This window comes from Aquarana catesbeiana, linkage group LG03 (genome assembly GCF_042186555.1).
Source record: "Aquarana catesbeiana isolate 2022-GZ linkage group LG03, ASM4218655v1, whole genome shotgun sequence".
Taxonomy (NCBI): domain Eukaryota; kingdom Metazoa; phylum Chordata; class Amphibia; order Anura; family Ranidae; genus Aquarana; species Aquarana catesbeiana.
The window spans coordinates 66,538,854-66,564,224 of record NC_133326.1 but is presented as its reverse complement, the minus strand read 5'-3'; the positions used below and the strand labels follow the sequence as shown (position 1 = coordinate 66,564,224).

The window sequence follows — 25,371 nt, the reverse complement described above, 5'->3', positions numbered from 1 at the left end:
ACCAGTCTGTTGTGGGGGATTCCTGTGGATGGATCAGAGCCTGGTATCCTGATGGCGGAGCCCTCATGGAGAAGGCAGAGGAGCCCGCCGGCACCATTTTGTCCATCCCGCCGGCCAGCATGGAAGGAGGTGAGAAGTAGCCTCTGAGTGTCGCCGAGGTGCCGGGCGGAGGCTGGGATGATCCCCGGGCTTTAGTGGATTGGGTTCTCCGCGATCCACCCATATGCAGGTGTAGAAAAGTCCCCTGTTTAGGCCTTGTAGCTGTGGGCTGAGAGGGAGCTAAAGGCTCACACGTCCATTCAGGTCGGCTTCCGGTCACGCCCCCCCTGTGCTGCTAATTTACCCTCAGTGGAAACCCAGCTTTCTCCCTAGTGGATGGTTAGATATACATTCAGTAATTAATAAGTGAACAGATTAAATACATGTTCCTTTAACCTATCACTGCCATCCTGCATCATGAGGAGTCTAATGCAATATGTTGTTAAGACCAATGAGTTGAAATGGGGCAGATTAATGGGCCCTGGGGCATATAGGTATCACAATTGTCAGCTTTACATACATTATCTTAATGCGGCGGTTGCCCATGCTGGTCATATGTGACACATATTAACACAATAGACGTCCAGACATTTACATGGTGTACATTGTTTTTATGCACCTTGATGTTGGAATTGTGGTGAATTTAGCACTCTCTGTGTTCAACATAAAGTAATTTTTGACATATGTTTTTACTCTTTTTTGATACTTCTTCAATACATTTTTAAATTTTGCATAATAGTAAGCCTCATTTGCCATTGGGTAACTGCTTTTTTTCACCCAATCTGAGGTCTTTACCCTTTGGATTAAAAAAAAAAAAAAAAAAACTAAAGAAAAGCGCCTCTGAGTGCAGGTATTTAATGATAACAATTTGCAAGTTATCCACACTTACGAGCAAGTAAGGAGAAACCAGCTGCGAAAGGGAACAGCTCCTGGATCAGTCCCGGCGTCCATGGCGTGGATACAGCAGAGTGAGTCTGAAAGGATGGCCGCGGTTCCCCACAAGGAGAGAGCAAACCGCTGCGCTGGATGGACGTTCCGTAATCCAACACGGGTGCTCAAGGGCGTGTGACGTCACCGGAGTTGAAAGGACCACAATGCTTTTCAGAGCATGCGCGAAGTTCCCACTGGGCATGCGCGTTCCTTTTTCAAGTGTCCTTTAATTACCCTTTGGATTAGGGTGTTTTTTTTTGCATGGTAGATAATATATGCTTACTATGGCAAAACTTAACAAGTGAGTAGGCAAAAATAATTAATACTTGATAATAACCATAAAAGAAAAAAAAAGGGTAAGAAAAAAAATTTAAGTAACATTTTTTGAACATTGGTTGTGTATCTGTCAACACTACTCAAAGGATATGGTACCTTTGAAATTTCAGTGCGTTTTAGTTTATGCCTTGAGTTGACATGTATGAAATCTTTCAGTTTGTGCCTCTTCAGGTAGTTTGACACTAAAAGACTGTGTCCTCCCAATTGGAAAAGTGTGTGATGAAATTCAGGTCCTGGGCCAATTGAGTGTGACTAAAGAATTTAAAAAAAAACAAAGCAGACATTAACATTTGATCAGTGACTTTGTAAAGGAATAAAATAGCTAAGAATTGCTAATGTGACATTATTTTGTTTTATATTTAAAAGAATTTAAAGAATAAACCTAAAGAACACAGTGCAATTTGTATTTCTTTATTCCTAAAGCAAGCAAAACAGTTTGTAATATTATATACTTACTGCACAGGGATAATATTTTAATTATGTTAAACAAAGCCATTATTCAGCCCAACTGCAGCCCCTCTAGAGCTGCCCAAACACTCAGATTCTTTCACATAAACATCAAATCATTCCTTCTCAGAATATCATTCAGAAATCCGCATATTTAATGTAAAACAACCAAATGTGTAAAGCTGGCCTTACATAAATGGGTTACCTATTTGCTAGTTTAGGTTTTTTTAATATATAGGTAATCTACTCTTCAATGTTTAAGGCCCCATTTAATGTATACTGTGTTAATATACATTTAAAAGTGTTTACATTTGTTCGTAAAAAGCTTTACACTTGTTTGAATTTTTGCTACTAGGGTTGCAGAAGGGACCTGGAGATTTGGTTGTTTGCAGTCAATAGCTACAAAACCCAGTCTGTCAACAGCCCATGCACCATTCATTCAGCTTCAATTCTGGTTTCTCTGTGCAGTGTTTCAGAAGAAGTGGCTTATGGTAATGGTTACATTTGGACAGTGGATGCACCCTGGTGAATGGGCATGTAGAAAGGGGCCTATTAGCAAATAAGGAATTGCTCATAAAAAGGCAGGACACTCTATTTGTTCTCTATTTGAAAGACAGAACTTAGTTATGCAGAGTGAGAAGCAGTTAAGAAATTATGCTTTTATCCTATAATAAAGACATCTGTTTATTAAAGAATATCAGCGCTCTTGCTACATCCCCTCATGGTTTATTATCTCCATCATTAACATACGTATAGAGTATACTGTATGCTTTTGTTGCTTTGAAACACTGCTATTGTGTTCTTTTTGCAGTTATAATAAAGCATAGAAATGCATGTCTCTTTTTTTGCCACTCTTTCTTTCCTAATTTACATTTACTATCTTATTACCTGGTTCTATTCTATCTCATTTAACTGAGTTTTCCTAAACATTTTATTTAGTGTTTAGAACCATAGGAATACTATGGCAGAGAGGAGGGAGGCATGTTCAGCTCCTCCTTCCAACAGCAGCCTATACAGATACTATAGGAGTATATTGTTCTTTGCATGTTGAGCGCCAAGTGGAGTTATGGGAGTGACAATCTCTGGAGTCTTGGCATGAAGCTTTCTCTGTCTCCTAGGGAGTCTGTTTCCTGTAGGGAGGTGGACGCAATAAAGTATTCAGACAAGAATGAGTGCTACATTTGGTTGATATAACTATATGGATATAGATTTTCCAAACTGCACTTTTCATTTCAGACAGATTGGAAGCTGCTTTGAGAAGGTAGTGACAGAGTCTTTACTGTCTACATCGCATTACCTTCTAAAAGCAGTTTCCAGATGATTATATTCATCTTAAAATAGTACCACCCAAAAACCAGATGAACCCTATTCTGAAAACTCAGTTGGGTGGTACAGAGGGATGTTTACCTGAAGCTGGAGCAGCCAGCTGAAGCAAAAGCATTTAAAGTTTAGTTAACTGGCAGATAAAGCAACAAGTGTTAAGCTAGATTAGTATAGGTGGTACAAGTCTTGAGCTAGATTAGTACAGGTGGTAGCAGGTCTATGCTGGTGCAGAAGTTGTCAGGCCTTTAACTGCAACAGCTGGCGCAGAGGATACAGGATTGAAGCTGGGCCAGTTGGCACAGAAAGAGAGAGGCCTAAAACTAGACTGGATGGAATAAGTGTGAATGGGGCTGAAGCTAGATCAAAAGTTAAAATAAGTTTAAAATAGAACTAGCATGGGTAAGAGCAGCCTTGCTTCAGCTGCTCTGATAGACACTATCTGTTTCCCAGAGTATCAGCTTTAAGTTTTTTCAGGTGTGAGCCTGATTGTCTATGCGCCATACCCTTTCCTGTGCTTTAGCAAGAGTCACCTCAGAGGGGAGGCGGGGGAAGGGGTAAAGGGATTTACACACCCTTATTATCAACTTTTCAGATTTATGCTTGTTTAAACATAACATGTATCCCTATCCACTCAGTTTCCCCATTTAGGGGGAGAGGAGACCCCCCTCCAGCTGCTGAGACACATGCTGTATTAGCACAGATTTAAACAGGGTCTGTACAGTATTACTCCCTCTAGAGGAGTTTTTTAAGGCATTTTACAATATAATTGAAAGAAAAGTCATAGGTGGACTTTGCAGTTCCTATGCTTTCCTCTTACCTTTTCCTCACTACAGGATACTGCTGTAAACAGACAGATCCAAACTTCACCCGTCACGGCGAGCAGCGTGTTTAAACCTTCAAAGACTGGGGCCCTTTTAATAGGGGTTGCACTCCTTTGGACCATGTATAGCACCCCTCAGGACAGCTTTATGTAATGTAGCAAGACCAAAAAGAGTCCTGGTTCCTAGGGTCCAGCCCTCAAAGAGGAGCGTTACAGGCAAAACCTTGTTCTTCTATGCGAGGCCCAGGTACCATCCTGGAGCCCCAGTGGCGGGATGGATCTGGTTGTGGAGGCTTTTTAAATCAAGCATGGATTCCTTCTTGAGCCCTGCAGAGCACATCTTCACTCGTGACCAACACCTTTAGACACTGGCGCAAAAACTGAGGTACTCCTGGAAGGAGGAGGGGTTATATAGGGGAGTCAACTTCCTGTATTGGGTGCGCCAGTGTCAACACCTGAAGGTAGCTATAACCCACTAAGTAAATACATAAAGAGGGAGTCCACCTGAAAAAAAATATTAAAAGCCAGCAGCTACAAATACTGCAGCTGCTGACTTTTAATAAACGGACACTTACCTGTCCAGGAGTCCAGCGATGTCGGCAGCCGAAGCCGAGTGATAGCTCGGCTCTTGGCTGCTTCCGCCGCCATTCTCGGTGAGGGAATAAGGAAGTGAAGCATTGCGGCTTCACTTCCTGGTTCCCTGCTGCGCATGCACGAGTCACGCTGCGCATCCTAAGTGGTCCCCGCTATCTCCTGGGACCTGTGTGTTTCCCAGGAGACAGCGGAGGGTGCGGGAGGGGGCATGACTCCCGCGGGAGTCTATTCCTGGAAGTGGGTGCAGATACCTGTCTAATACAGGTATCTGCACCCCCCTCCCCCCTGAAAGGTGCCAATTGTGGCACCGGAGGGGGGGGGGGAATCAGATGAGCGGAAGTTCCACTTCTGGGTGGAAATCCGCTTTAAGGCTCTGTGTCCTATGATGTACGATAAAGAAAGGAAAACACTCCGAATATTATGTAAAGTAAACTTGATTATGAAGACCTAAATATTCCCCTATATTCTCCTACATGGAAGAACATGGAGGGGCATTTAGAGGCAGAAAAAAAAAAGTCAGACCCCCCTAACAGCTATGTTAAAAGTGTTCAGTGTGCATTAGGCCTTAAGCTCAATATTGAAGCTTGTTTCACACAGCTCTTTGCACAGGTATATGGATCAGTACGCCCATGTGAATGATAGCTAATTTTAGTCAGGGTGTTGATTTACTAAATGCAAATATACTGTTTCCTTTGCAAAGGAATTATCCTCAGAGATTTGTGAATGAGGTAAAGCGCCGCTAACTACCATAAATGTGCAAGCATACCAGAGCCCTCTGGCACACCTGGTGATATTGTAAGTGCAACAAACAATGTGAAACACACACGTTATGATAAAACACAGAAATTGTCTTTACTGCAATATTTCTGTGGAAAAGTAACAAACAGTAACAAAATATTTGTTCAAAAAATGCAATGGGAGATCAATAACTGAGGTTATAAGCAATATAGCTCTATAATAATGCTATATTCAGGCTGCTTTCAGGGGATTCAAAACCTAAGAATCGCCCCAAAAGCAGAGGCATACTTACAAGGCAAATCAATCAGAATATGGCAACCTGTATCAGATTGGTTACCTTTACTCAGGTTGGCTCTATAAGTCCAGGTAGGACTTGTTTTCTGCAAACGGGCAAAAGCCCTCTCACCCAACCCTGTGGTCAAGGCCCAAATGAACATTCTGGAACAGCAGGCTCTCCTGGCGACCCGACTGGTCACCTCACACTGGAACGCTTCACCGTAGGTGCAGATGCGCTTGGATGTTCATCTGGAATCCCCCTCTCAGGCTGGTTGTCCTGACTGGCGGTGGAGGACTAAATCGAGCAGTGAAATCACCTGGAAGACAGCATCTCTCCCTCAGGTCTGATCTCTTCCTCCACCTCGTGCTGTCTGAATTCCCCTCAGGAAATCAAAATCGAGTCTCTCCTTTCCTGCCCTCAGAACATGCTGGTCTTTTGTATTTATATACAGTTAAATCTGAATGTGAAACTTGAGTCCTTGGACATACAATTCCCTTTATGCTTTGCTCCCTGATGGTAATCACTCTGCTGACAGGAGAGCGTCTTAGCTGGCACTAGAGCGAAACAGTCTCATTGCAACAATGTTGCAGAGTGTCTTTTGATACTGCAGGTAAGATGGCCAGCTCCCTGCTACAATAATAATTATAATAAAATGGTCTACTCAGTCACAAATTAGTTGGTCTAATTCAAACACCATGTGTAGACTATTCAGGCTCACCTAATATGGATATGAAGCATGAAACAATTCAAGTTCATATTCAAGATGATGAAATAAAAGCATGCATCCATGTTTAATGTTTATGTTAATAGGAATGTTTTAACCATTATGATGGAGTGGACTTTTTTTCAGGGAAAAAGCAGCTGGATCTGCTGGCTAGCGCTTGAAATCAAAACAGTGTTTAGCAAGCTGAAATTCATCTACTTACCTCTTTCACAGGTGAATCTGTCTCTTCTTTATCCACTGTCTTAGGTAGGTTGGATTCTCTAGCATCTTGTATTAAGTTGTCCAAGTTAAATTCCAGGTGCCGTTTAACTTCTGGATGAGAATAAAGATTACATTGTAAATTGTTATAAATCAAAGAGTTCTTCCATATAGGAGAATATTTATGTTTTCATATTTAAGTTGACAAAGGTTTAATATACATATTTCTGAATGTCTCAACAAGGTGCAAATGGTTACAATTTATTTGAATATTGGAATCAGAACATCAGACATCAAGGAGGCCTGTGCACTCTCTCAGTTGATGCTTAATGCAGACATTGTTGACATTATGCACACATCTTGCACGCATTCACTATTTGCTATGACAACAGACCACTACCATTAATAACTAAAAGATAATGTGGCAGGGTGAAACGTATATAAAGAAATAAATATATGACAGATAAATGTAAAAGTTGAAAAGTTTACCCTGACTGGTTAGTTTAAATATAGAAAACGCCTTCCCACATGGTTGCTATTTTACAAAATAGTTTCAGAGTGTCAGCTTCCCCAAAAAATGGAAGAAAATCTACATTGTAAAATCAGATCAGCAAATGGAGCTGAAATGGTACATTTAATGAAAGGACATGTTGGCATAAACTTGGAAGGGCCCTCTAACGTCAGAAAATAACTTTACATAAATTATCTTAACTAACTGGACAAACCAATAGGAAAGCAGCAATTACTTATGGTACTACATAACACCATCCAAAAACAACAAGGTAAATTAGGAGGTGGAAAAAAACATAAAATGATAAACAACGTATTTCCTAAAATGTGTCTATTTTATTTTCAATTTAACTGGGCTGGCTGCTGAACATTTGATTTCTTCAAGAAAGAAAATAATTGGGCTATGGGTCCAAAGTAAAGACAGATGACAGGAAAAAAGTTATCGCCAGAAAAGAAAACAAAAGATTCTGGAATGGAGGTAAAGGGAATTTTTCCTTTGCTCATAACAGGAAATCCAAGGAAGAAAACAAATTACACATGAGCACTAGAATGAGTAACCTATTCTAAGGAGGAAACCATAGTGGAATAAATATATCTGCTGCACAACAACAATATTATAATATAATATTATAAGCAGAAATAAAAATCTGGGAAAACTGCTTTTAGCGTGTTTATATTAAAAGAGGCCTGCAAAAAGGCAATCATCATATGTAATAGATGATATTGTTAATCTGTTAATCTTGTGGCAATAAGTTTTAGTGTCTAAAAGTATACGGATAACACCTTTCAGTATCAATCTGTGGGGTTGATCTACTAAAACTGGAGAGTGCAAAATCTGGTGCAGCTGTGTATGGTAGCCAATCAGCTTCTAACTTTAGCTTGTTCTATTAGGCTTTGACAATAAAACCTGGAAGGTGATTGGTTTCTATGCAAAGCTGTACCAGATTTTGCGCTCTCCAGTTTTAGTGAATCGATCCCAATATATTTGGATAGAACATTTGAAGTGTCATCCAACCCATAGCCACCATTTGACATCTATAATACATCTATGTGACATGTATTCCCTTGCTTAACACCACACTGTGCAATAGGTAGACAGAGCAAGCAGGAAATCTCATCCTCCACACCTCACTGTAGTACGTTTTCTGTGTTAATCATTTTTTGCTGGTCTCGCTCCACCATAAAAATATCATGTATGGGGCTTTATGTTAGTACCTAGGTCTCTGCAGCATGTTACCATAGGTTTGGGAATAGCAGCAAATCCTTTATCTCATAGCTGTCTTTAGTGAATTAAACATTTTCCCTTAAAGTACCTACTTTCATACAGGGCAGGAAATGATGATCATAGGAAATAAGTACAGTACTTCTCTGCACCTAACTATTGGCCCCACCATTCTGACTGTGAGATAACTATCCCCCTTCTCCATTCCACCTAAAAGACTTCATGTCTAAAGAGTGATGGCTCTCCTACTCTGGACAAGTGGATTTCAGACTAGCTCTGACATTTTTTAACATCATTCCCCTGGTTTTGGAGCATGGTAGACCCGTCATTATATTTGAAGCCATATGCAGAAGTTAGTTCCCACTCTTCATGTAATTTCTACACTTTAGAAAATCATGTCAGAACTCTCTATGGACTCCAGCTCTCCTTTTTTTACTGAAACATGAGAAGGGGTTGGTACAGACCTTCTCAGAGCCACAGACGAGTGCATATTGTACTTTGTTCAAAAATCTTCCCTCATGAACAAATTCCAAGAGCTAGAATAGAAAATATACTGTACTTCGGGTGGTACAAAGTTCTAAACATGTCACATTGAATGAACAACCGTATCCCACCTACCGGTTGGAGATGTGACATGGAGCCAACAACACATTTTTGGTATTGTGTGCTTATACAACTTTGTAGTACAGTCCATAGTCAGTGAACTTACAATGATGGACCTGGGCCATAACCCGACTACGTGCCTCCTTCACATGATGGATAGGACTGCAGGCCAACCAAACAACTCCAATTCAATTGATCAATGAAATCTAGCAAATGGAAATAGCCATATATATATACTATATAAATATATATATATATATATATATATATATATATATATATATATATATACAGTGGGGATGGAAACTATTCAGACCCCATACATTTTTCACTCTTTGTTATATTGCAGCCATTTGCTAAAATCATTTAAGTTTATTTTTTTTCCCTCATTAATGTACACACAGCACCCCATATTGACAGAAAAACACAGAATTGTTGACATTTTTGCAGATTTATTAAAAAAGAAAAACTGAAATATCACATGGTCCTAAGTATTCAGACCCTTTGCCGTGACACTCATATATTTAACTCAGGTGCTGTCCATTTCTTTTGATCATCTTTGAGATGGTTCTACACCTTCATTTGAGTCCAGCTGTGTTTGATTATACTGATTGGACTTGATTAGGAAAGCCACACACCTGTCTATATAAGACCTTACAGCACACAGTGCATGTCAGAGCAATCATGAGGCCAAAGGAACTGCCTGAAGAGCTCAGAGACAGAATTGTGGCAAGGCACAGATCTGGCCAAGGTAACAAAAAAATGTCTGCTGCACTTAAGGTTCCTAAGAGCATAGTGGCCTCCATAATCCTTAAATGAAGACATTTGGGACGACCAGAACCCTTCCAAGAGCTGGCCGTCTGGCCAAACTGAGCTATCGGGGGAGAAGAGCATTGGTGAGAGAGGTAAAGAAGAACCCAAAGATCACTGTGGCTGAGCTCCAGAGATGCAGTCGGGAGATGGGAGAAATTTGTAGAAAGTCAACCATCACTGCAGCCCTCCACCAGTCGGGGCTTTATGGCAGAGTGGCCCGAAGGAAGCCTCTCCTCAGTGCAAGACACATGAAAGCCTGCATGGAGTTTGCTAAAAAACACCTGAAGGACTCCAAGATGGTGAGAAATAAGATTCTCTGGTCTGATGAGACCAAGATAGAACTTTTTGGCCTTAATTCTTGTGTGGAGAAAACCAGGCACTGCTCATCACCTGTCCAATACAGTCCCAACAGTGAAGCATGGTGGTGGCAGCATCATGCTGTGGGGGTGTTTTTCAGCTGCAGGGACAGGATGACTGGTTGCAATTGAGGGAAAGATGAATTCGGCCAAGTACAGGAATATCCTGGATGAAAACCTTCTCCAGAGTGCTCAGGACCTCAGACTGGGCCAAAGGTTTACCTTCCAAAAAGAGAATGACCCTAAGCACACAGCTAAAATAACGAAGGAGTGGCTTCACAACAATTCCATAACTGTTCTTGAATGGCCCAGCCAGAGCCCTGACTTAAACCCAATTGAGCATCTCTGGAGAGACCTAAAAATGGCTGTCCACCAACATTTACCATCCAACCTGACAGAACTGGAGAGGATCTGCAAGGAGGAATGGCAGAGGATCCCCAAATCCAGGTGTGAAAAACTTGTTGCATCTTTCCCAAAAAGACTCATGGCTGTATTAGATCAAAAGGGTGCTTCTACTAAATACTGAGCAAAGGGTCTGAATACTTAGGACCATGTGATATTTCAGTTTTTCTTTTTTAATAAATATGCAAAAATGTCAACAATTCTGTGTTTTTCTGTCAATATGGGGTGCTGTGTGTACATTAATGAGGGAAAAAATGAACTTAAATGATTTTAGCAAATAGTTGCAATATAACAAAGAGTGAAAAATTTAAGGGGGTCTGAATACTTTCCGTCCCCACTGTATATCTGTAGTGTTTACTTATCTCTATCCAAAGCTCTAAGTGCCATTTCTCACTAGTGCTCCATTCCTCTGTTATCAGCAGAGTCACTTCTCACAAGTTCTCCGCGCACACGAGATAACAGTAGCTGAAAATTTGTGTCAGGGAGAGAGCTTAGAGGTAGATAAGCAGAGCACTTGTCTATTCAGAATACAGCTCTGCATGTTCTTTCGTTCCTCTGCCTATGTGGAGGGGGGGTGCCTTTCCTCCAATCAGCTCTCACACAGTGTATGCCCAGACTCCACACCCACTGCTGAATGAAGAAACAAGATTTCTAACACAATCTGCACTTTCTAAACAGTATATAAAGCTGAAGACAGCAAATATACATGTAAAACTTATGTAAAACCGAGAGAGGGTGACCAACTCGTTTAGGAGGAAAGCCGTGCCACGTCCAATAATGCATAAACACAAGACAATGGGTTCCCCTAGGTGGACTTTCCCGGCACTTGCATAGACAAAGAAAAATTATACAGGTAGAAGCTATTATACATAGTAAAAACATATAAATTTTATTCGTGTTGGAAAATACAAATATTAAAAACAAAATGGATATCTAGAGTAACATAGTAATACTACATAGTAAACGTGATGAACACCAAGTAAGAGGCAATGATAAAAGGAACCAAAAACCTCCTCTCTACGAGCAATTAATGAAATCCTTTCAGGTAGGTGATTAATTGATCATTTCAACTTCCTACTGGATATCTACTTATAGTTCTACCAATATTTGACCCCTTTTTTCATTCTTTCAATTAGTTTAGATGAACCCCTCTCTCTCAACTATGCCCCTGAAGAAGGACCCTACGAACACAAAATACCCCGAAACGCGTCGGGCTTGAGAAGAGTTTTTTGGTTCCTTTTATCATTGCCTCTTACTTGGTGTTCATCACGTTTACTATGTAGTATTACTATGTTACTCTAGATATCCATTTTGTTTTTAATATTTGTATTTTCCAACACGAATAAAATTTATATGTTTTTACTATGTATAATAGCTTCTACCTGTATAATTTTTCTTTGTCTATGCAAGTGCCGGGAAAGTCCACCTAGGGGAACCCATTGTCTTGTGTTTATGTAAAACTTATGTAGGGCGATTTGTTTCATCTTTGTGTATCATCTGAGGCTGTTCACTTCACTGAGTATAGGACAGGGTTTACATCCACTTTAACTATAAAAAACTAAATTGTAAACTGAAAGGACCATAATGTAATATTAGCTGGAGAACAGATTTTGCCCAAAATAACAAGCACCCTATGAATTTAGGACTCACGTGTTGTTCTTTGCGAAGTATTAAGACAATAACAAATATGTTAAAAAATTGTTTAAATGCATCCACCGTAGTTTGTACATATTAGTGCTATTACTTGCAATCAACATCGTATTAGAGCATGCTGGCCAGAGTAATAAATCCAGTTATGAGGGTTTAGATACACTGATCAAAGTGAAACATAATATACACAAAACCATGCATTTTAACCAAACATATCTATCTCACAAAAGTATTTCATTCATAATTTAAAGGTTAAAATTATACTAACCACTTCAAGACCAAGCTTATTTTTGACACTTGTTGCTTACAAGTTAAAATCAGTATTTTTTGCTAGAAAATTACTTAGAACCCCCAAACATTATATATATTTTTTAACAAAGACCCTAGAGAATAACTCTAAACATTCCTTGTGACAGTAATAGGCAGTGACAGGTACACTTTATGGAGGACTCCAAACCCCTCCTCTGCACTTGAAAGTATTCAAAACCGGAATACCAGAAGTGACGACCATACGTCGCTTCTGTGTTTTCACATCAGAGACCTGATTGAAGTTGTTTCTGGCTTCGTTCGGGACTCCACAGATCCGGCGGATGTGCCGAATGTTCACTCTGGTCTCCCGGTGGGACAGGAGATCCGGGCAGAGTGGCGGAAGGCGGCAGGAGGAGAAGGATGTCCCCTTTCGCTCCTTATGATAACGGCCGAGCGACTCATTAGCCGCATTGGTTGTTATCATGAAAGCTGACCGCTAGCTCTAAAAACCGGTACTGGGGTGAGGCCTGCATCCACTGACGTATAGGTATGTGATTTTGCGTGAAGTGGGTAATATGTTTTCCTGTTTTATCCATGTCACAAACAGTATATTGCAGATTCAAGCCTTCCAAAGGATCCACCACTAGCGCAGTGGCCGGGTGTATACTGAATACAATTCAAAGCTAGTTGACTGCTTTTTTATTATCTGCTGTTTTGAGACTAGCTCACTCTTATGTGCCTTGTATTAAATTTGGTCTTATGGGACAGTTACATTGAGACAAAACCAACATTATTACATGGGTACAAATATCACACACTGAAAATTATGGGCATGTGTTTTTAAATCAGTTTAGCAGATGGAACATGTAATCACAGAGGACTATAAGAATAAGGGTGCAGATTTTGCTAATAAAACAGCAATATAAATAATTGTGTTTATTGCACAGGACAACATTGTCTACAGTTGCAGATTTTCTCCTGGAAATTACTTGACATGGCCCATTAATTTCTATGAGTAAACCAATGTTCTGATGACTAAGAAAGTAGGCATGCGGATGACTCAGATAAGAAGCACTTATTTGAGCAATTGATATTTCGGTACACTGGACACCAATGGATAAAATATTTAAACGTTATATAAATTCTACACGACAACAGTGAGGCTCATTTAAAAAGATATCATGCATGTTGTATAGTGCATGTTTAAGTACAGTAACACATGTTTTCTGGTAAATGCTTTTGGGGTAAGCGGTGTCATGCATGACTTGATGTTTCGAGGTATTATTACTCTGCACAACACGTCAGGCATCATACCGCAGGGTGAATGTAATTTATTGTATGCTTGGAACTGTATTGTTATGTAATTTATTTATGCGCTGCGTCGCAGTACAGGGTAGAATGTACCCTGTGAAGTATTTGTTTTTTGTATATATTATCATGCAAAATAAAGTATACCTTTGGCAGGCTGGAGATCTTCTCTCTTCACTTGCTGTGATGATTTAAAAAAATGCAGCCGTGCAGGGCTCTGCCCACCCAGCCGTGTCATTAATTCACAGAGTTCTGTGAATGGGAGAACTACAACTACCATGAGCATTCTGGCTGACAGCTTGTATTTCTCCACAAACTATCAGGGCTCAGATGAGATCTCTTAGTAGTTCATTGATCCTTCCTGTCATTCAGTAACTACCTACCCATATGTGGTGTGGGCAGACAGCTACACTGACAGTCAGCAGATTGCACCAGTGATTTACAGGTTCCTAATAAAAAATATAATAAATGCACATTTTTTATCTACAAAAAGGTGTGCATTTACAGTGTTTTTATTTTTTTATGAAGTGAAAAGATTGCCAAGACCCTGAAACTGAGCTGCAGCACGGTGGCCAAGACCATACAGCGGTTTAACAGGACAGGTTCCACTCAGAACAGGCCTCGCCATGGTTGACCAAAGGAGTTAAGTGCACATGCTCAGCATCAAATCCAGTGGTTGTCTTTTGGAAATAGACGTATGAGTACTTCCAGCATTGCTGCAGAGGTTGAAGGGGTGGAGGAGTCAGCCTGTCAGTGCTCAGACCATACGCTGCACACTGCACCAAATTGGTCTGCATGGCTGTCATCCCAGAAGGAATCCTTTCCTAAAGATGATGCACAAGAAAGCCCGCAAACAGTTTGCTGAAGACAAGCAGACTAAGGACATGGATTACTGGAACCATGTCCTGTGGTCTGATGAGACCAAGATAAACTTATTTGGTTCAGATGGTGTCAAGCGTGTGTAGCGGCAACCAGGTAAGAAGTACAAAGACAAGTGTGTCTTGCCTACAGTCAACCATGGTGATGAGAGAGTCATGGTCTGGGGCTGCATGAGTACTGCTGGCACTGGGGAGCTACAGTTCATTGAGGGAACCATGAATGCCAACATGTACTGTGACATACTGAAGCACAGCATGATCCCTTCCTTCAGAGACTGGGCCGCAGGGCAGTATTCCAACATAATGACCCCAAACACACCTCCAAGATGATCACTGCCATGCTAAAGAAGCTGAGGGTAAAGGTAATGGACTGGCCAAGCATGTCTCCAGACCTAAACCCTATTGAGCATCTGTGGGGCATCCTCAAACGGAAGGTGGAGGAGCACAAGGTCTCTAACATCCACCAGTTCCGTGATGTCATCATGGAGGAGTGGAAGAGGACTCCAGTGGAAACCTGTGAAGCTCTGGTGAATTCTATGCTCAGGAAGGTTAAGGCAGTGCTGGAAAATAATGGTGGTCGCACAAAATATTGACACTTTAGGCCCAATTTGGACATTTTCACTTAGGGGTGTACTCACTTCTGTTGCCAGCGGTTTAGACATTAACCACTTACAGAATGGAGGATTTTCCTACTTAATGACCAGGCCATTTTTTGCAATACAGCACTGCATCGCTTTAACTGACAATTGCGCGGTCGTGCGACACTGTACCCAAACAAAATTGACGTTGTTTTTTTCCCAGAAATAGAGCTTTCTTTTGGTGGTATTTGATCACCTCTGCAGTTTTTATTTTTTGCGCTATAAAAAAATTTATATTTTTTACTATTTGCTATAATAAATATCCCCAAAAATGTTTTTAAAAACAAATTTTTTCATCAGTTTATGCCAATATATATTCTTTTACATATTTTTGGTAAAAGAATCGCAATAAGCGAATATTGATTAGTTTGCACAAAAGTTATAGCGTCTACAAACTATGGGAAAGATTTATGGCATTTTTTTTTTTTTTTTCTGCGATTTTTAGCGGTACTGAAACATTGCGGCAGACAGTTTGGACACTTTTGCCACATTTTTGTGACCATTGACATTTATACAGCGATAAGTGCTATAAAAATGCACTGATTACTGTGTAAATGTAACTGGTAGGGAAGGGGTTAACACAAAGGGTTAAGTGTGTTCCCTCATTTAAAATGGCGTTATATTGTCCCAGGATGCATCAGCTAACACTATACCCTGAAGAAGTCACGTGATCTGTGACGCAACGCATTAGATGGAGCCAGGTGATGTTACTTCCGGTCTGGAGCGAACCTGGAAGTGTGGTGAAAATGGCAGTCCTGATCCTGTTTGAGTGGTTTATACATTGCCTACATACTTTTTAAAGTTTGTGAGAGCATTTTATATAAATAAAGAAGATTGTGGATTTAAATGGTATCACGCTATTAGTGGTTTTCATCTTTATACCCGAGTATCATCTCTAGTTGGTGGCATCAAGGTCCGATCCCTTAAAGAGACCCAGCACAGGAATTGGCCTTAAGTGCAGGAGCTGGATCCAAAAGGAAAAGATAAATTGATCATTAAAAGGCGCTTTAGACCTTATGGTATATGGGTCAATACGAACATGAAAAAAATCTAACAGGCTGGTTGTACTGAAGTACAGAAGCCGGCCGAAATTCGATCCATCTATGGTCGGCTTTAGGTAAAATTAAATGTTAATCAGGGAGCTTTGAAGGATCTGCAAAGTAAAAGAGAATAATTGTGGAGACCGGTGATAAGGGGGAAATGTTATCCTCAATAAAAAGTATTATGTTAAGCAAATTCAAAGGCAACTTGTAAACGCCAATTACTATGAGAGAATAGAAGAAATACCCTTTCCTTTTCTAGTGCAGAATTGGAATAAAAAATCATAATGGGCACTTACAGAGGATATTATAAATATGAATGAAAATGAATATATAAGGGTTGAAGAGCATAATATACCAGCTTTCTATATATTCCCAAAAGTGCACAAAAATAAAGCATTTTCCCATGGACATAACATTATTTCTGCCATTGATATTTCTAGTCATCAAATAGGTTAGTTTGTGGATGGAATGTTGAAAGATCTTGTCACCCAACTCCCTTCCCTTGTTGAAGGATGTTAAAAATTCCTAATACAACGCAATTGAAACCAAGTGATATTTTGGTCTCAGTTGCTGTTGAAACATTGTACACCTCCATCCCACAAAGGGATTTTGACAGCGTTATCAACCACAAAATGAATTGATTTTGGATTTATTAATGTTTGTGTTGGAGAATAGCTATTTCCAGTTTGCAGGCAAATTCTATTGTCAAATAAAGGAAGTGGCCATGGAAGCCTTGTGCACCCCTGCCTACACACCTTGGGTATTGGGAATATGCCACGATGAGGGGTATGCGTGAGTTTGGCGTGCATGTGGCAATAGATGATGTGCTCATCACAAGGAGGGGGAGCAAAATCAAGTTTAAAAAATTTTTTTTTAATTTAACTGAAAAGCCATATAATCTTTTGACATATAATTTAAGTGCGTTTGAGGTGGAATTGATAGACCTAAAGATAGGAAGAAAGGAAAAAAAATGAAAACATCTACTGTACATGTACAGAAAATATCTACATCTACGAAAGTAAGGCCATGATTACCAGAGGTGCGCATCTTCACTGGTCCCACAATTTGATTTGATTGTGATTATCTGGTCAATGATTCGATGCCGCAATGCATCACGATTACCGACAAGCTCCCACTTCCGCTTTGGCCGCCTAGGCGGCCCTTCCTCTCTGCAATCTGCTGGGACATGTCACAGGTCCCAGAAGATTGCCCAGCTATGCAGGAAAGTGCAGTGAAACATGCGCACCCGGCTGTGAAGCTGCAAGCTGTCACAGCCGGATGCCCACAGTAGTATTACCAGCACCGTGGACAGGCGGGGAGAAAAGGGAGGGTTTGGGTGGCCACGTCGCTGGATTGTGGGACAGGTGAGTGTCTTTTTATTAAAAGTCAGAAGACACACTTTCTTTGTAGCTGCTGACTTTTAATAAACAAAAAATTTAATGGAACTTCGCTTTGAATTAAAAATAACTTCACTCCCTTAAAAAGTGCACTAATCCGGGGGGTACAGGGTACAGGCATTCACACACACTGCTGCTGGGAGGTCAGGAGGGATTACAATCCACAGCTGACAAACAGCCCTGTGAAGTTCCCTGTACTGTCTCTATGCTGACAGTTCCCCTGGCTTTCCCGTTTGCAACTTCCAGCACACTAGGAGTTAACACAGTGGAATGTGCAAACGGGGAAGCCGGGGAACTGTCAGTATGGAGCGTGTATGAGGTGTAAGTAGAGTACAAACACTTTTGTACTCTACCTACTGTTGTTAAAATAACTATGTTTTAATAAATCCAATGTTACAATCAATTAAGTGCCTAACTGTATGTGCTTTTTAAAAAATATGGAGCTTCTTACCTCATTTCTCAGTGTGTGTGTACAATACATGCCGCTCGTGACTGCCCGGCCCATCTCTCTCCTCTCACGTCTTACGTCTCCTGACGTCAGCGGAGAATTCTCAGCCCTGACCGCTGACTGTAGCTATCAGATGAAAAGAGAGGCGGGCGGGCTGAGAATGCTCCGCTAACGTCAGGAGAGACTTGAGACGTGAGAGGAGAGAGGCGGGCCAGGCAGTCACATGAGCGGCATGTATTGTACACGCACACTGAGAAATGAGGTATGAAGCTCCATATTTTTTAAAAAGCACATACAGCGGGCACTTAATTGATTGTAACACAGGATTTTTTTAAACACAGTTGTTTTAAAAACTATACACTCTGAACGCTCTCCCGGGAGGGGCGAGGCAAGTCGGGATGACGTCATTCTGCAATCGATTGTTCCAGTCGTATGCATCGATGCCGCATCAGGGATACCCAAATCGCGATGCAGCAATTAATTTCAGCACCCCTAGTGATTACTGTTCTCCATGTGACTAGTCATGTGAAGAATATCTATAGGGCTGTTCCTCTGCCTATGACAAAATTGCTCAGAAAATTGTGATTTTGAAAAGGAGGCTTAGGATTTGAGAAATAGGTTCACAAAAAGGGGTTATAATCATAAATCTATCTTGGCAGGGATAAATAAGGCAAGGAACAACCCTAAAGAGGACTTATTAGGACAGAGATGAAAAGGGAAGAAGGAAAAATGGACCAGGATAATTACAAGATTTGGACCACATTGGAAACAGTTGTCAGTCTTTATTGAGAAAACATTGGCATCTCTTAACTATCGATGAGAGTCTGAAGGAGGTTGTGGACTCATTTTATTAGTAGCCAAATGGGTACCAATTTTGAAAGATCAGTTAGTTCACAATAAATGTATTCCTAGACTAAATGACACTCAATTGAATAAAAACCCATTACTGGGTATGTATAGATTTGGCCACTATTTTGTATGTGAATATGTAGAAAAGGATTTTTACAGAGGTTTACTGTAAAATCATGTATTCATTTTGAATATGTGCAAGTTATTTTTAAGATCAAATGCTCATGTAAGCCAAATTATTTTGATAAGACTATTTGGTGAGATTTATAGAACATTTGAGGGATGTAAGAAAAAAATAATACTCTCTTATATATGCTAACACATGCTCTACCCTATACGAACCAGCAGCATGGCACTTTGTATAGCTGCTGGCTTTTAAGGACAGCTGGGTCCCTACTAATGATCAGAAACTAATCAGAAGGGCTCTTAATTATGAGATTATGACACCAGCTCTGACATAGTAAACACATGCAGGCTAATTAAAAATTAAAACCTTTGGCCTGAAGATAAATACTGCTTCTTTTAGGCAGCAGTGTTCCTCTGTGATGCCATCTATTTGACTGTGCAACTGTTAGAAATAGTTGAGTTATTAAAAATAATAATAGACACATTTAAGAAAATGTGTACATTTGCCAGCCTATAATTAAAACAGATTTTTGTATTTTTTATTTAACATTTTTTATTGGGGAAAATTATAAAATTCAAACATTTTAGGGTGCTGTTTGGAGCATGAATACTAAATAACATAAAGATAAAGGTAAATGCATTTTTTTTTTAGGGAACATGTAATCAGCTTCATCCTCATTTTTCACTTTATTTTCTTTTGAGTCTCTTGCTGCTCCTTGACAAGAGCAGTTTGGTATTGTGCTTGCTTGGTTGAACTGGTTACATATAACAGAAACAAATTATGAACTGCAAAAATGGTAAAGGATCAGATAGATGAAAAGGTCAGAGAAAGACATACGTCTCTATTGTTATCTAAGGGTGCAGAAATGTTGTAAATGTTGCAGTTTTCAGGATGGATGATCCATTTAAGTAGTGGGAATAGATGAGGTGAAGTCTTGCAGGTATAGCTGATCAAGTGCACTTTGGGGACTGTTAAGTAGTTTAGTTTCACTGTGCCAGGACTTGGCAGGGTAACGTAAAGAGAATTTGATTCATGTCCCCAAGTGTTGTTTGAAAATGGGAACTAATGTCTTTCTCTTCTCTACTCTTCTCATCCACATTTTCTGCTTTTTTATGTTTGCAGTGAGAATGCTTTTCAGATCAGCAAAGTAGATGAATTCAGCTAAAACTGGTCTGGGTTATCATTTAGTTCCTTGTCTCCTCTTTGGATCTAGGCAATGGACTCATTCTATGGTTCTCATGGAGCAAGAATGGAGGTTTAGTGAAGTGATGAGATCAAATGTCAAGTAACATCTGCTCCCTTGCATTTTCCAGAAATGCCAATGAATCTCAGGTTTGAGCATCTATTTCTGGTTTTAGGTCTTCTCATTTTAACTCCATTAATGGTATCATGAGCGATTGTGTGGCAGTTTGTGTTGTGTACTTAGTAAATCACTTCCTTTTACTCCAACTCTGTTATTCTTTTAGTGTTGGAGGAGTTTGATGTCAGGGTGGTTTAAATTGATTCATGCAGGAAATTCAACTTTTTATCAAAGTAGTGAAGTAAGATCTTTGAGAGTTATGCAGCTGTGGCTTTGATATTGTTGTATAATGTGCCTGCAGAGTCACCAAGGAGTATCTCTTCTTGAGTGTCCATTGATGAACCCCAGAGTGGTGAAACAAGCTGAGAGTTATGTGACCTGGCTTCCACTGTAGGGTGGGGATTGTGTTTAGTTGTAGATTTCCATAAAGTGGTCAGAGCTTTTTTATGCCAAAATCTTAAAGGGGTTGTAAACCCTCAAGGTTTTTCACCTTAATGTATTCTATGCATTAAGGTGAAAAACCTTCTCTAGTGCAGCAGCCCCCCAGAGCCCCCCTTTTACTTACCTGAACCCAGTCGTTTCAGTGACGGGGACGAGCACAGCAGCTCCAGCCGCTGTCTCAAGTCCTCATTGGATAGATTGAGAGCAGCAGGAGCCATTGGCTCTTGCTGCTCTCAATCAAATCTAGTGACACGGGAGCCAGGGGGCGGGGCCGAGTCCTGCTGTCTGTGTCAATGGATGCAGCAGCAGGACTCAGGAGCGCATCTGCACGAGTGCCCCCATGGAATGCGGCTCTTCGTGGGGGCACTGGAGTAGAGGAGGAGTCAGGAGCACCGCTGGGGGACCCCAGAAGAAGAGGATTGGGGTCACTCTGTTCAAAACCCTTGCACAGAGCAGGTAAGTATCACGTTTGTTATTAAAAAATAAATAAAAAGAACCTTTACAACCCCATTAACCATATTATGTTCTTACTGCAAAATGACGTCTATGCAACAGTCCGTTTTTTAAAAGAATAAATGGGGGAATGTTTAGAAGTGAAGAAAAAGTATATTTACTAAACTCTGTAACACATGTAGTAGGTCAGTTTTGTAGATCAGGTCTGTAGGTGAGGGGTAATGAGGCTGTCTCTGTGATGAGTGAGAGGATTTTTAAGATTCTGTGTTTGGGTTGCAGGGAAGATGTTTATGGCTAATAGAGTCCCCATAGGATGTAGCATAGTAGTTTGCCACCCCAGTCCCAGTTGGATTTTTTGCCATGTGGCTGGCACTAAGCATGGCCAAATGTAGACCTTCTCAGGTCTCTGCCCTAAGTAGTTGCTGGGTGGATACCCACCCCAAGCCCTTGCTGAATGGGTACTTCAGGCTAAGGACACACCTGGAGAAGGGTCACTCTGCATCCCACTCCTGTGTCAATACCCAGGAGCATGTCCTCCTGGCTTATTTATTTCACCCGCACTTCCCCACATAGCTGACAGAATTAGAGTCAGGCTGAGAGTGAACATTCTTGTAGCTGGTGGAAGTCTCATCCTTTGGTTACAAGTATTTTCTGACTTTAGTTAAATTGGGGTTTACAGACAAGGCTGCTGATAGGTGGTACAGACAGTGTTCCTGTACCAGGCCTGGGCCTCATCTGATCCACAGGGGTATCCAGACATGACAGGGGCTTCCTGTCCTGTGAGAGCTTTAACCCATGTGTCTTAAATGTTTTGTATGGCCCTACCCTTGTAGCCTCCTCCGTGCTCTCTTTATGTTGTACAGTCACACAACTGCACTGGCCATTATGACAGGTTCCGCCTTTCCTGGTGAATTTTTTGTTTTACTTTATATTATAAAGAAGGCAACAGGAGGAGCTAAAACAGGAGATAGGAGTGATGGGATCATAGCAAAGAGATCTTGCTGCTGGAGTATCCAAAACTGTCACCAGTTCTCTGCTTTGCCCCTCCAGCGTTCACTGAAGCGCTGGGCTGTGGAGGGGTGGGAGTTGCTGGCTCAGGCTCTCAGTGGTGTGAGAGAGTGGCCTGAGCCAGCTGCCGATCGGCATCTGGGTGGATCCCAACATTAACATCGGGATCTCCCCAGAGCCTGGACTGGCTGAGTAATTTCAGCCAACAGCGACTCATAGAAGTGCAGAACAAAATGCACTCCTGTGATACACAGAATAAGTAGGGCCAAAAAACTTTGGCTCTCCTTCTCCTTTAACTTGCAAAAGTATACAGCAGATACTTAAATGTCATCTTGTTGTTCTTTAAAAAAGATATTGATTTCCATAGAGTGGAAAAATAAATATTAATTAAATAGTAATGAGATGATAAACTTTCATCACAGCACTGTTTATAATAAAACAGCCAAATGCATAATGCACTTCCAAGAATAGGAATACAGTCTGCATGCTACACTACTTAAGTTAAAACAGAACACACATGCTCTTATTCTGAAGAATGATAATAACACTTGAGGTATATGTGCAATCAACTGTAATGTTCCTGCACTCAATTTTGATAGCAAATATATTTTCTATTCAGAAGAAAAAAAACGACAACTGAAATACACCAATGAGCTAGGATATATATCTATCCTGTAAGTAATCCATATGTTGAATACAAATTAAATATAAATACGTTTATATTCTATCTTAACAATACACCATCCCAGGACTGACATCAAGTCATCTAGGCTTTTAGTTTCCCATACATTCCTGTCAATTTATCTCTTCTTTTTCTATCCCAACAATGGAAACAAAAAGACAAAATTATCTTTAGATCTTTTTTTTTTTTTTTTTTTTTTTAACCTTTAGTATGTGTATAATTGTACTCAAATCTGGTGTTACTTAAAGGTGGTACTGTAACAAAATAATAATTAATTATAGTTAGAAATTAACATCACAGAAAATGTAGAAAAAACTAAGTTTCACTGCTTTGTGATATAAGTAGTATCCCTTGCAGCCAATATTCTTCTTCTGACATCAACATCATTTGAGAATCTTTGTTTCATCATATAGCCCCTAACCAATATGTGTAGCAGAGAAGATATTGTTACAATGTGCAAGAATCTATAGTCATGTGAAAAAGTAGGTATACCCATTCAAATTGTTGACTTTTTCAACATATTTAAACAGGTAAACATTCCATTTTCATTCAAACATTGCTCACACATAAAGGTGATACAAATAAATAAAAACACAAGGAAAAGTTACCTTATAAATAATTTATTGAACAAAACTGTATATCAATACAAAATAGTGTACTGGCAAAAAAGTAACTATACCTTCAGTCTCAGAAGCTGGTATTGCCCCCATTAGCAGAAATGAATTCTTGTAGGTGTTTTGCATAAATGCCCACCAGCCTCTGACATCACTTCGGTAAATTCTTGACCATTCCTCCATGGAAAAATCCCAGGCACTAAAGCAACCCAAAACCATAACATTTTTACCACCATGCTTTACAGCTGGTGTGAGGTTCTTCTCCAGAATTGCTATCTTCTGTGCAAACTAAACATACTGTATCTATGTTTACTGTGGCCAAACAACTCTATCTTTATTTCATCATTCCGCAGCATTGTTCCAGAAGGCCTGGGTCTTTTGCCTATATGTTAAATTAAAAACTGTAATCTTGTTCTATTGTTCTTTTGGTCAGTAAAGACCTTTTCTGGCTCATCTCCAACACAGGTTAAAATGGTAATATCTTTTTGACTGATTGTAGATGCACACATTTGACATCAACTATTGCAAGAGTTGTTTGCAGATCCACAGATCCAGACATTTAATTTTAAGGACCTCTTTAAGAATTCTTTTAGTATAAAACAGTCAACTCTTGGGCTGAATGTGCTGGGACATGGACACATTAGCAGTCTTTTGAAACCTCTGACACTTGCATATTGTTTTCCTTATAGTGGAATGATGGACTTCAACCCATTTGATGATCTTTTTAAATCCCTTGCCAGACTCATATGCATCCAAAACCTTCCTTATTAGGGCCTTAGCAAGCTATTTTGATCTTGGCATGATGATGCTACATACTTCAACAGCAAAGAGAACACCAAACTCTAGATATCTGAGGTTTAAATAAAACAAGTTTCACATGCATAATCCCCATAGAGTTAACATTGGCGCCTAACATGGTATACTTGATAATACCTAATTTTATGGATTTGAAGTAGTGAAAATGTATACTTTTTTGTCCAATTTGTTGAAGTTTATTACCTTCATCTGCAGGCACTGCTTGAAAGAAGATATAGGGGTGGATTTACTAAAGGCAGATAAACTGTGCACATTGCAAGTGCAGTTGCTCCAGAGCTTAGTATATGAGATGAACTGTCCAATTGCAAAGAATACCCAATTACATGCAGGGAAAATAAAAACAAAAAAAGTTTTTGCTTGAACATGATTGGATGATGGAAGTCAGCAGAGCATTCCTTCATTTAGCAAGCTCTGGAACAGGGGTCTCAAATGTGGGGCCCTCCAGCTATTGTTAAACTACAAGTCCCATGAGGCACTGAAAGGCTGACAGTTACAAGTATGACTCCCATAGGCATAGGCATGATGGGACTTGTAGTTTCACAACAGCTGGAGGGCCGCCAGTTTGATACCCCAGCTCTGAAGCAACTGTCTATTTGCTTTTAGAAAATCCACCCCAAAATGTTTGATTGCTTATCCAAATATGTTCAAAAAGTCAACAGTGCTCACGAGGTGTACTAACTTTTTCACATGACTGTTCCTCACATGTAAAACTATTATGTCCATTTAAATGTTTCTTTAAAAGTATACAACCGGTCCATTTTTTAAAAGTAATTCCAGGAAATGCTTCAATAAATGACCTTTAAATCATAACTCTCTCCTTTCTCTTAATTCATGGGTTAACATGTGACTCTAACTTTCCTATATTATGTCAAAGCACAACACTAAACACTCTTTTTACTGATTGGAAGTGAATAGCTAATATAAACAAGTTTAAATGTCATGTTTAAATGCTATTCTTACATTTCTAGAGGGACATTGACATAAATTGCTGTGTTTAGGCACTTCCCATAAACCTACTTAACATTTAATATAAATTGGAAGTTTTGTTGCTGCATTTTTAACCCCAATTCAAAATACTGCATATGTGTATACTGTAAAATACTGATGCTCTTTGTAATCTCTGTAATTGCTCTCATAA

At 40.0% G+C, this 25,371-nt stretch overlaps 1 protein-coding gene across 10 annotated transcripts in view; it reads right to left on the bottom strand.

The window, feature by feature from the left end:
• Window positions 1–25,371, bottom strand: part of FAM227B (family with sequence similarity 227 member B) — a 651,639-nt gene that overhangs the window by 166,118 nt on the left and 460,150 nt on the right. For all 10 annotated transcript variants that reach the window (XM_073618643.1, XM_073618642.1, XM_073618640.1 and 7 more), the window contains 2 exons: window positions 6,431–6,540; window positions 1,398–1,557 (listed from right to left, as the gene is read on the bottom strand). In XM_073618643.1, the coding sequence (XP_073474744.1) occupies window positions 1,398–1,557; window positions 6,431–6,540 (270 nt within the window). The remainder of the gene's footprint in view (window positions 1–1,397; window positions 1,558–6,430; window positions 6,541–25,371) is intronic.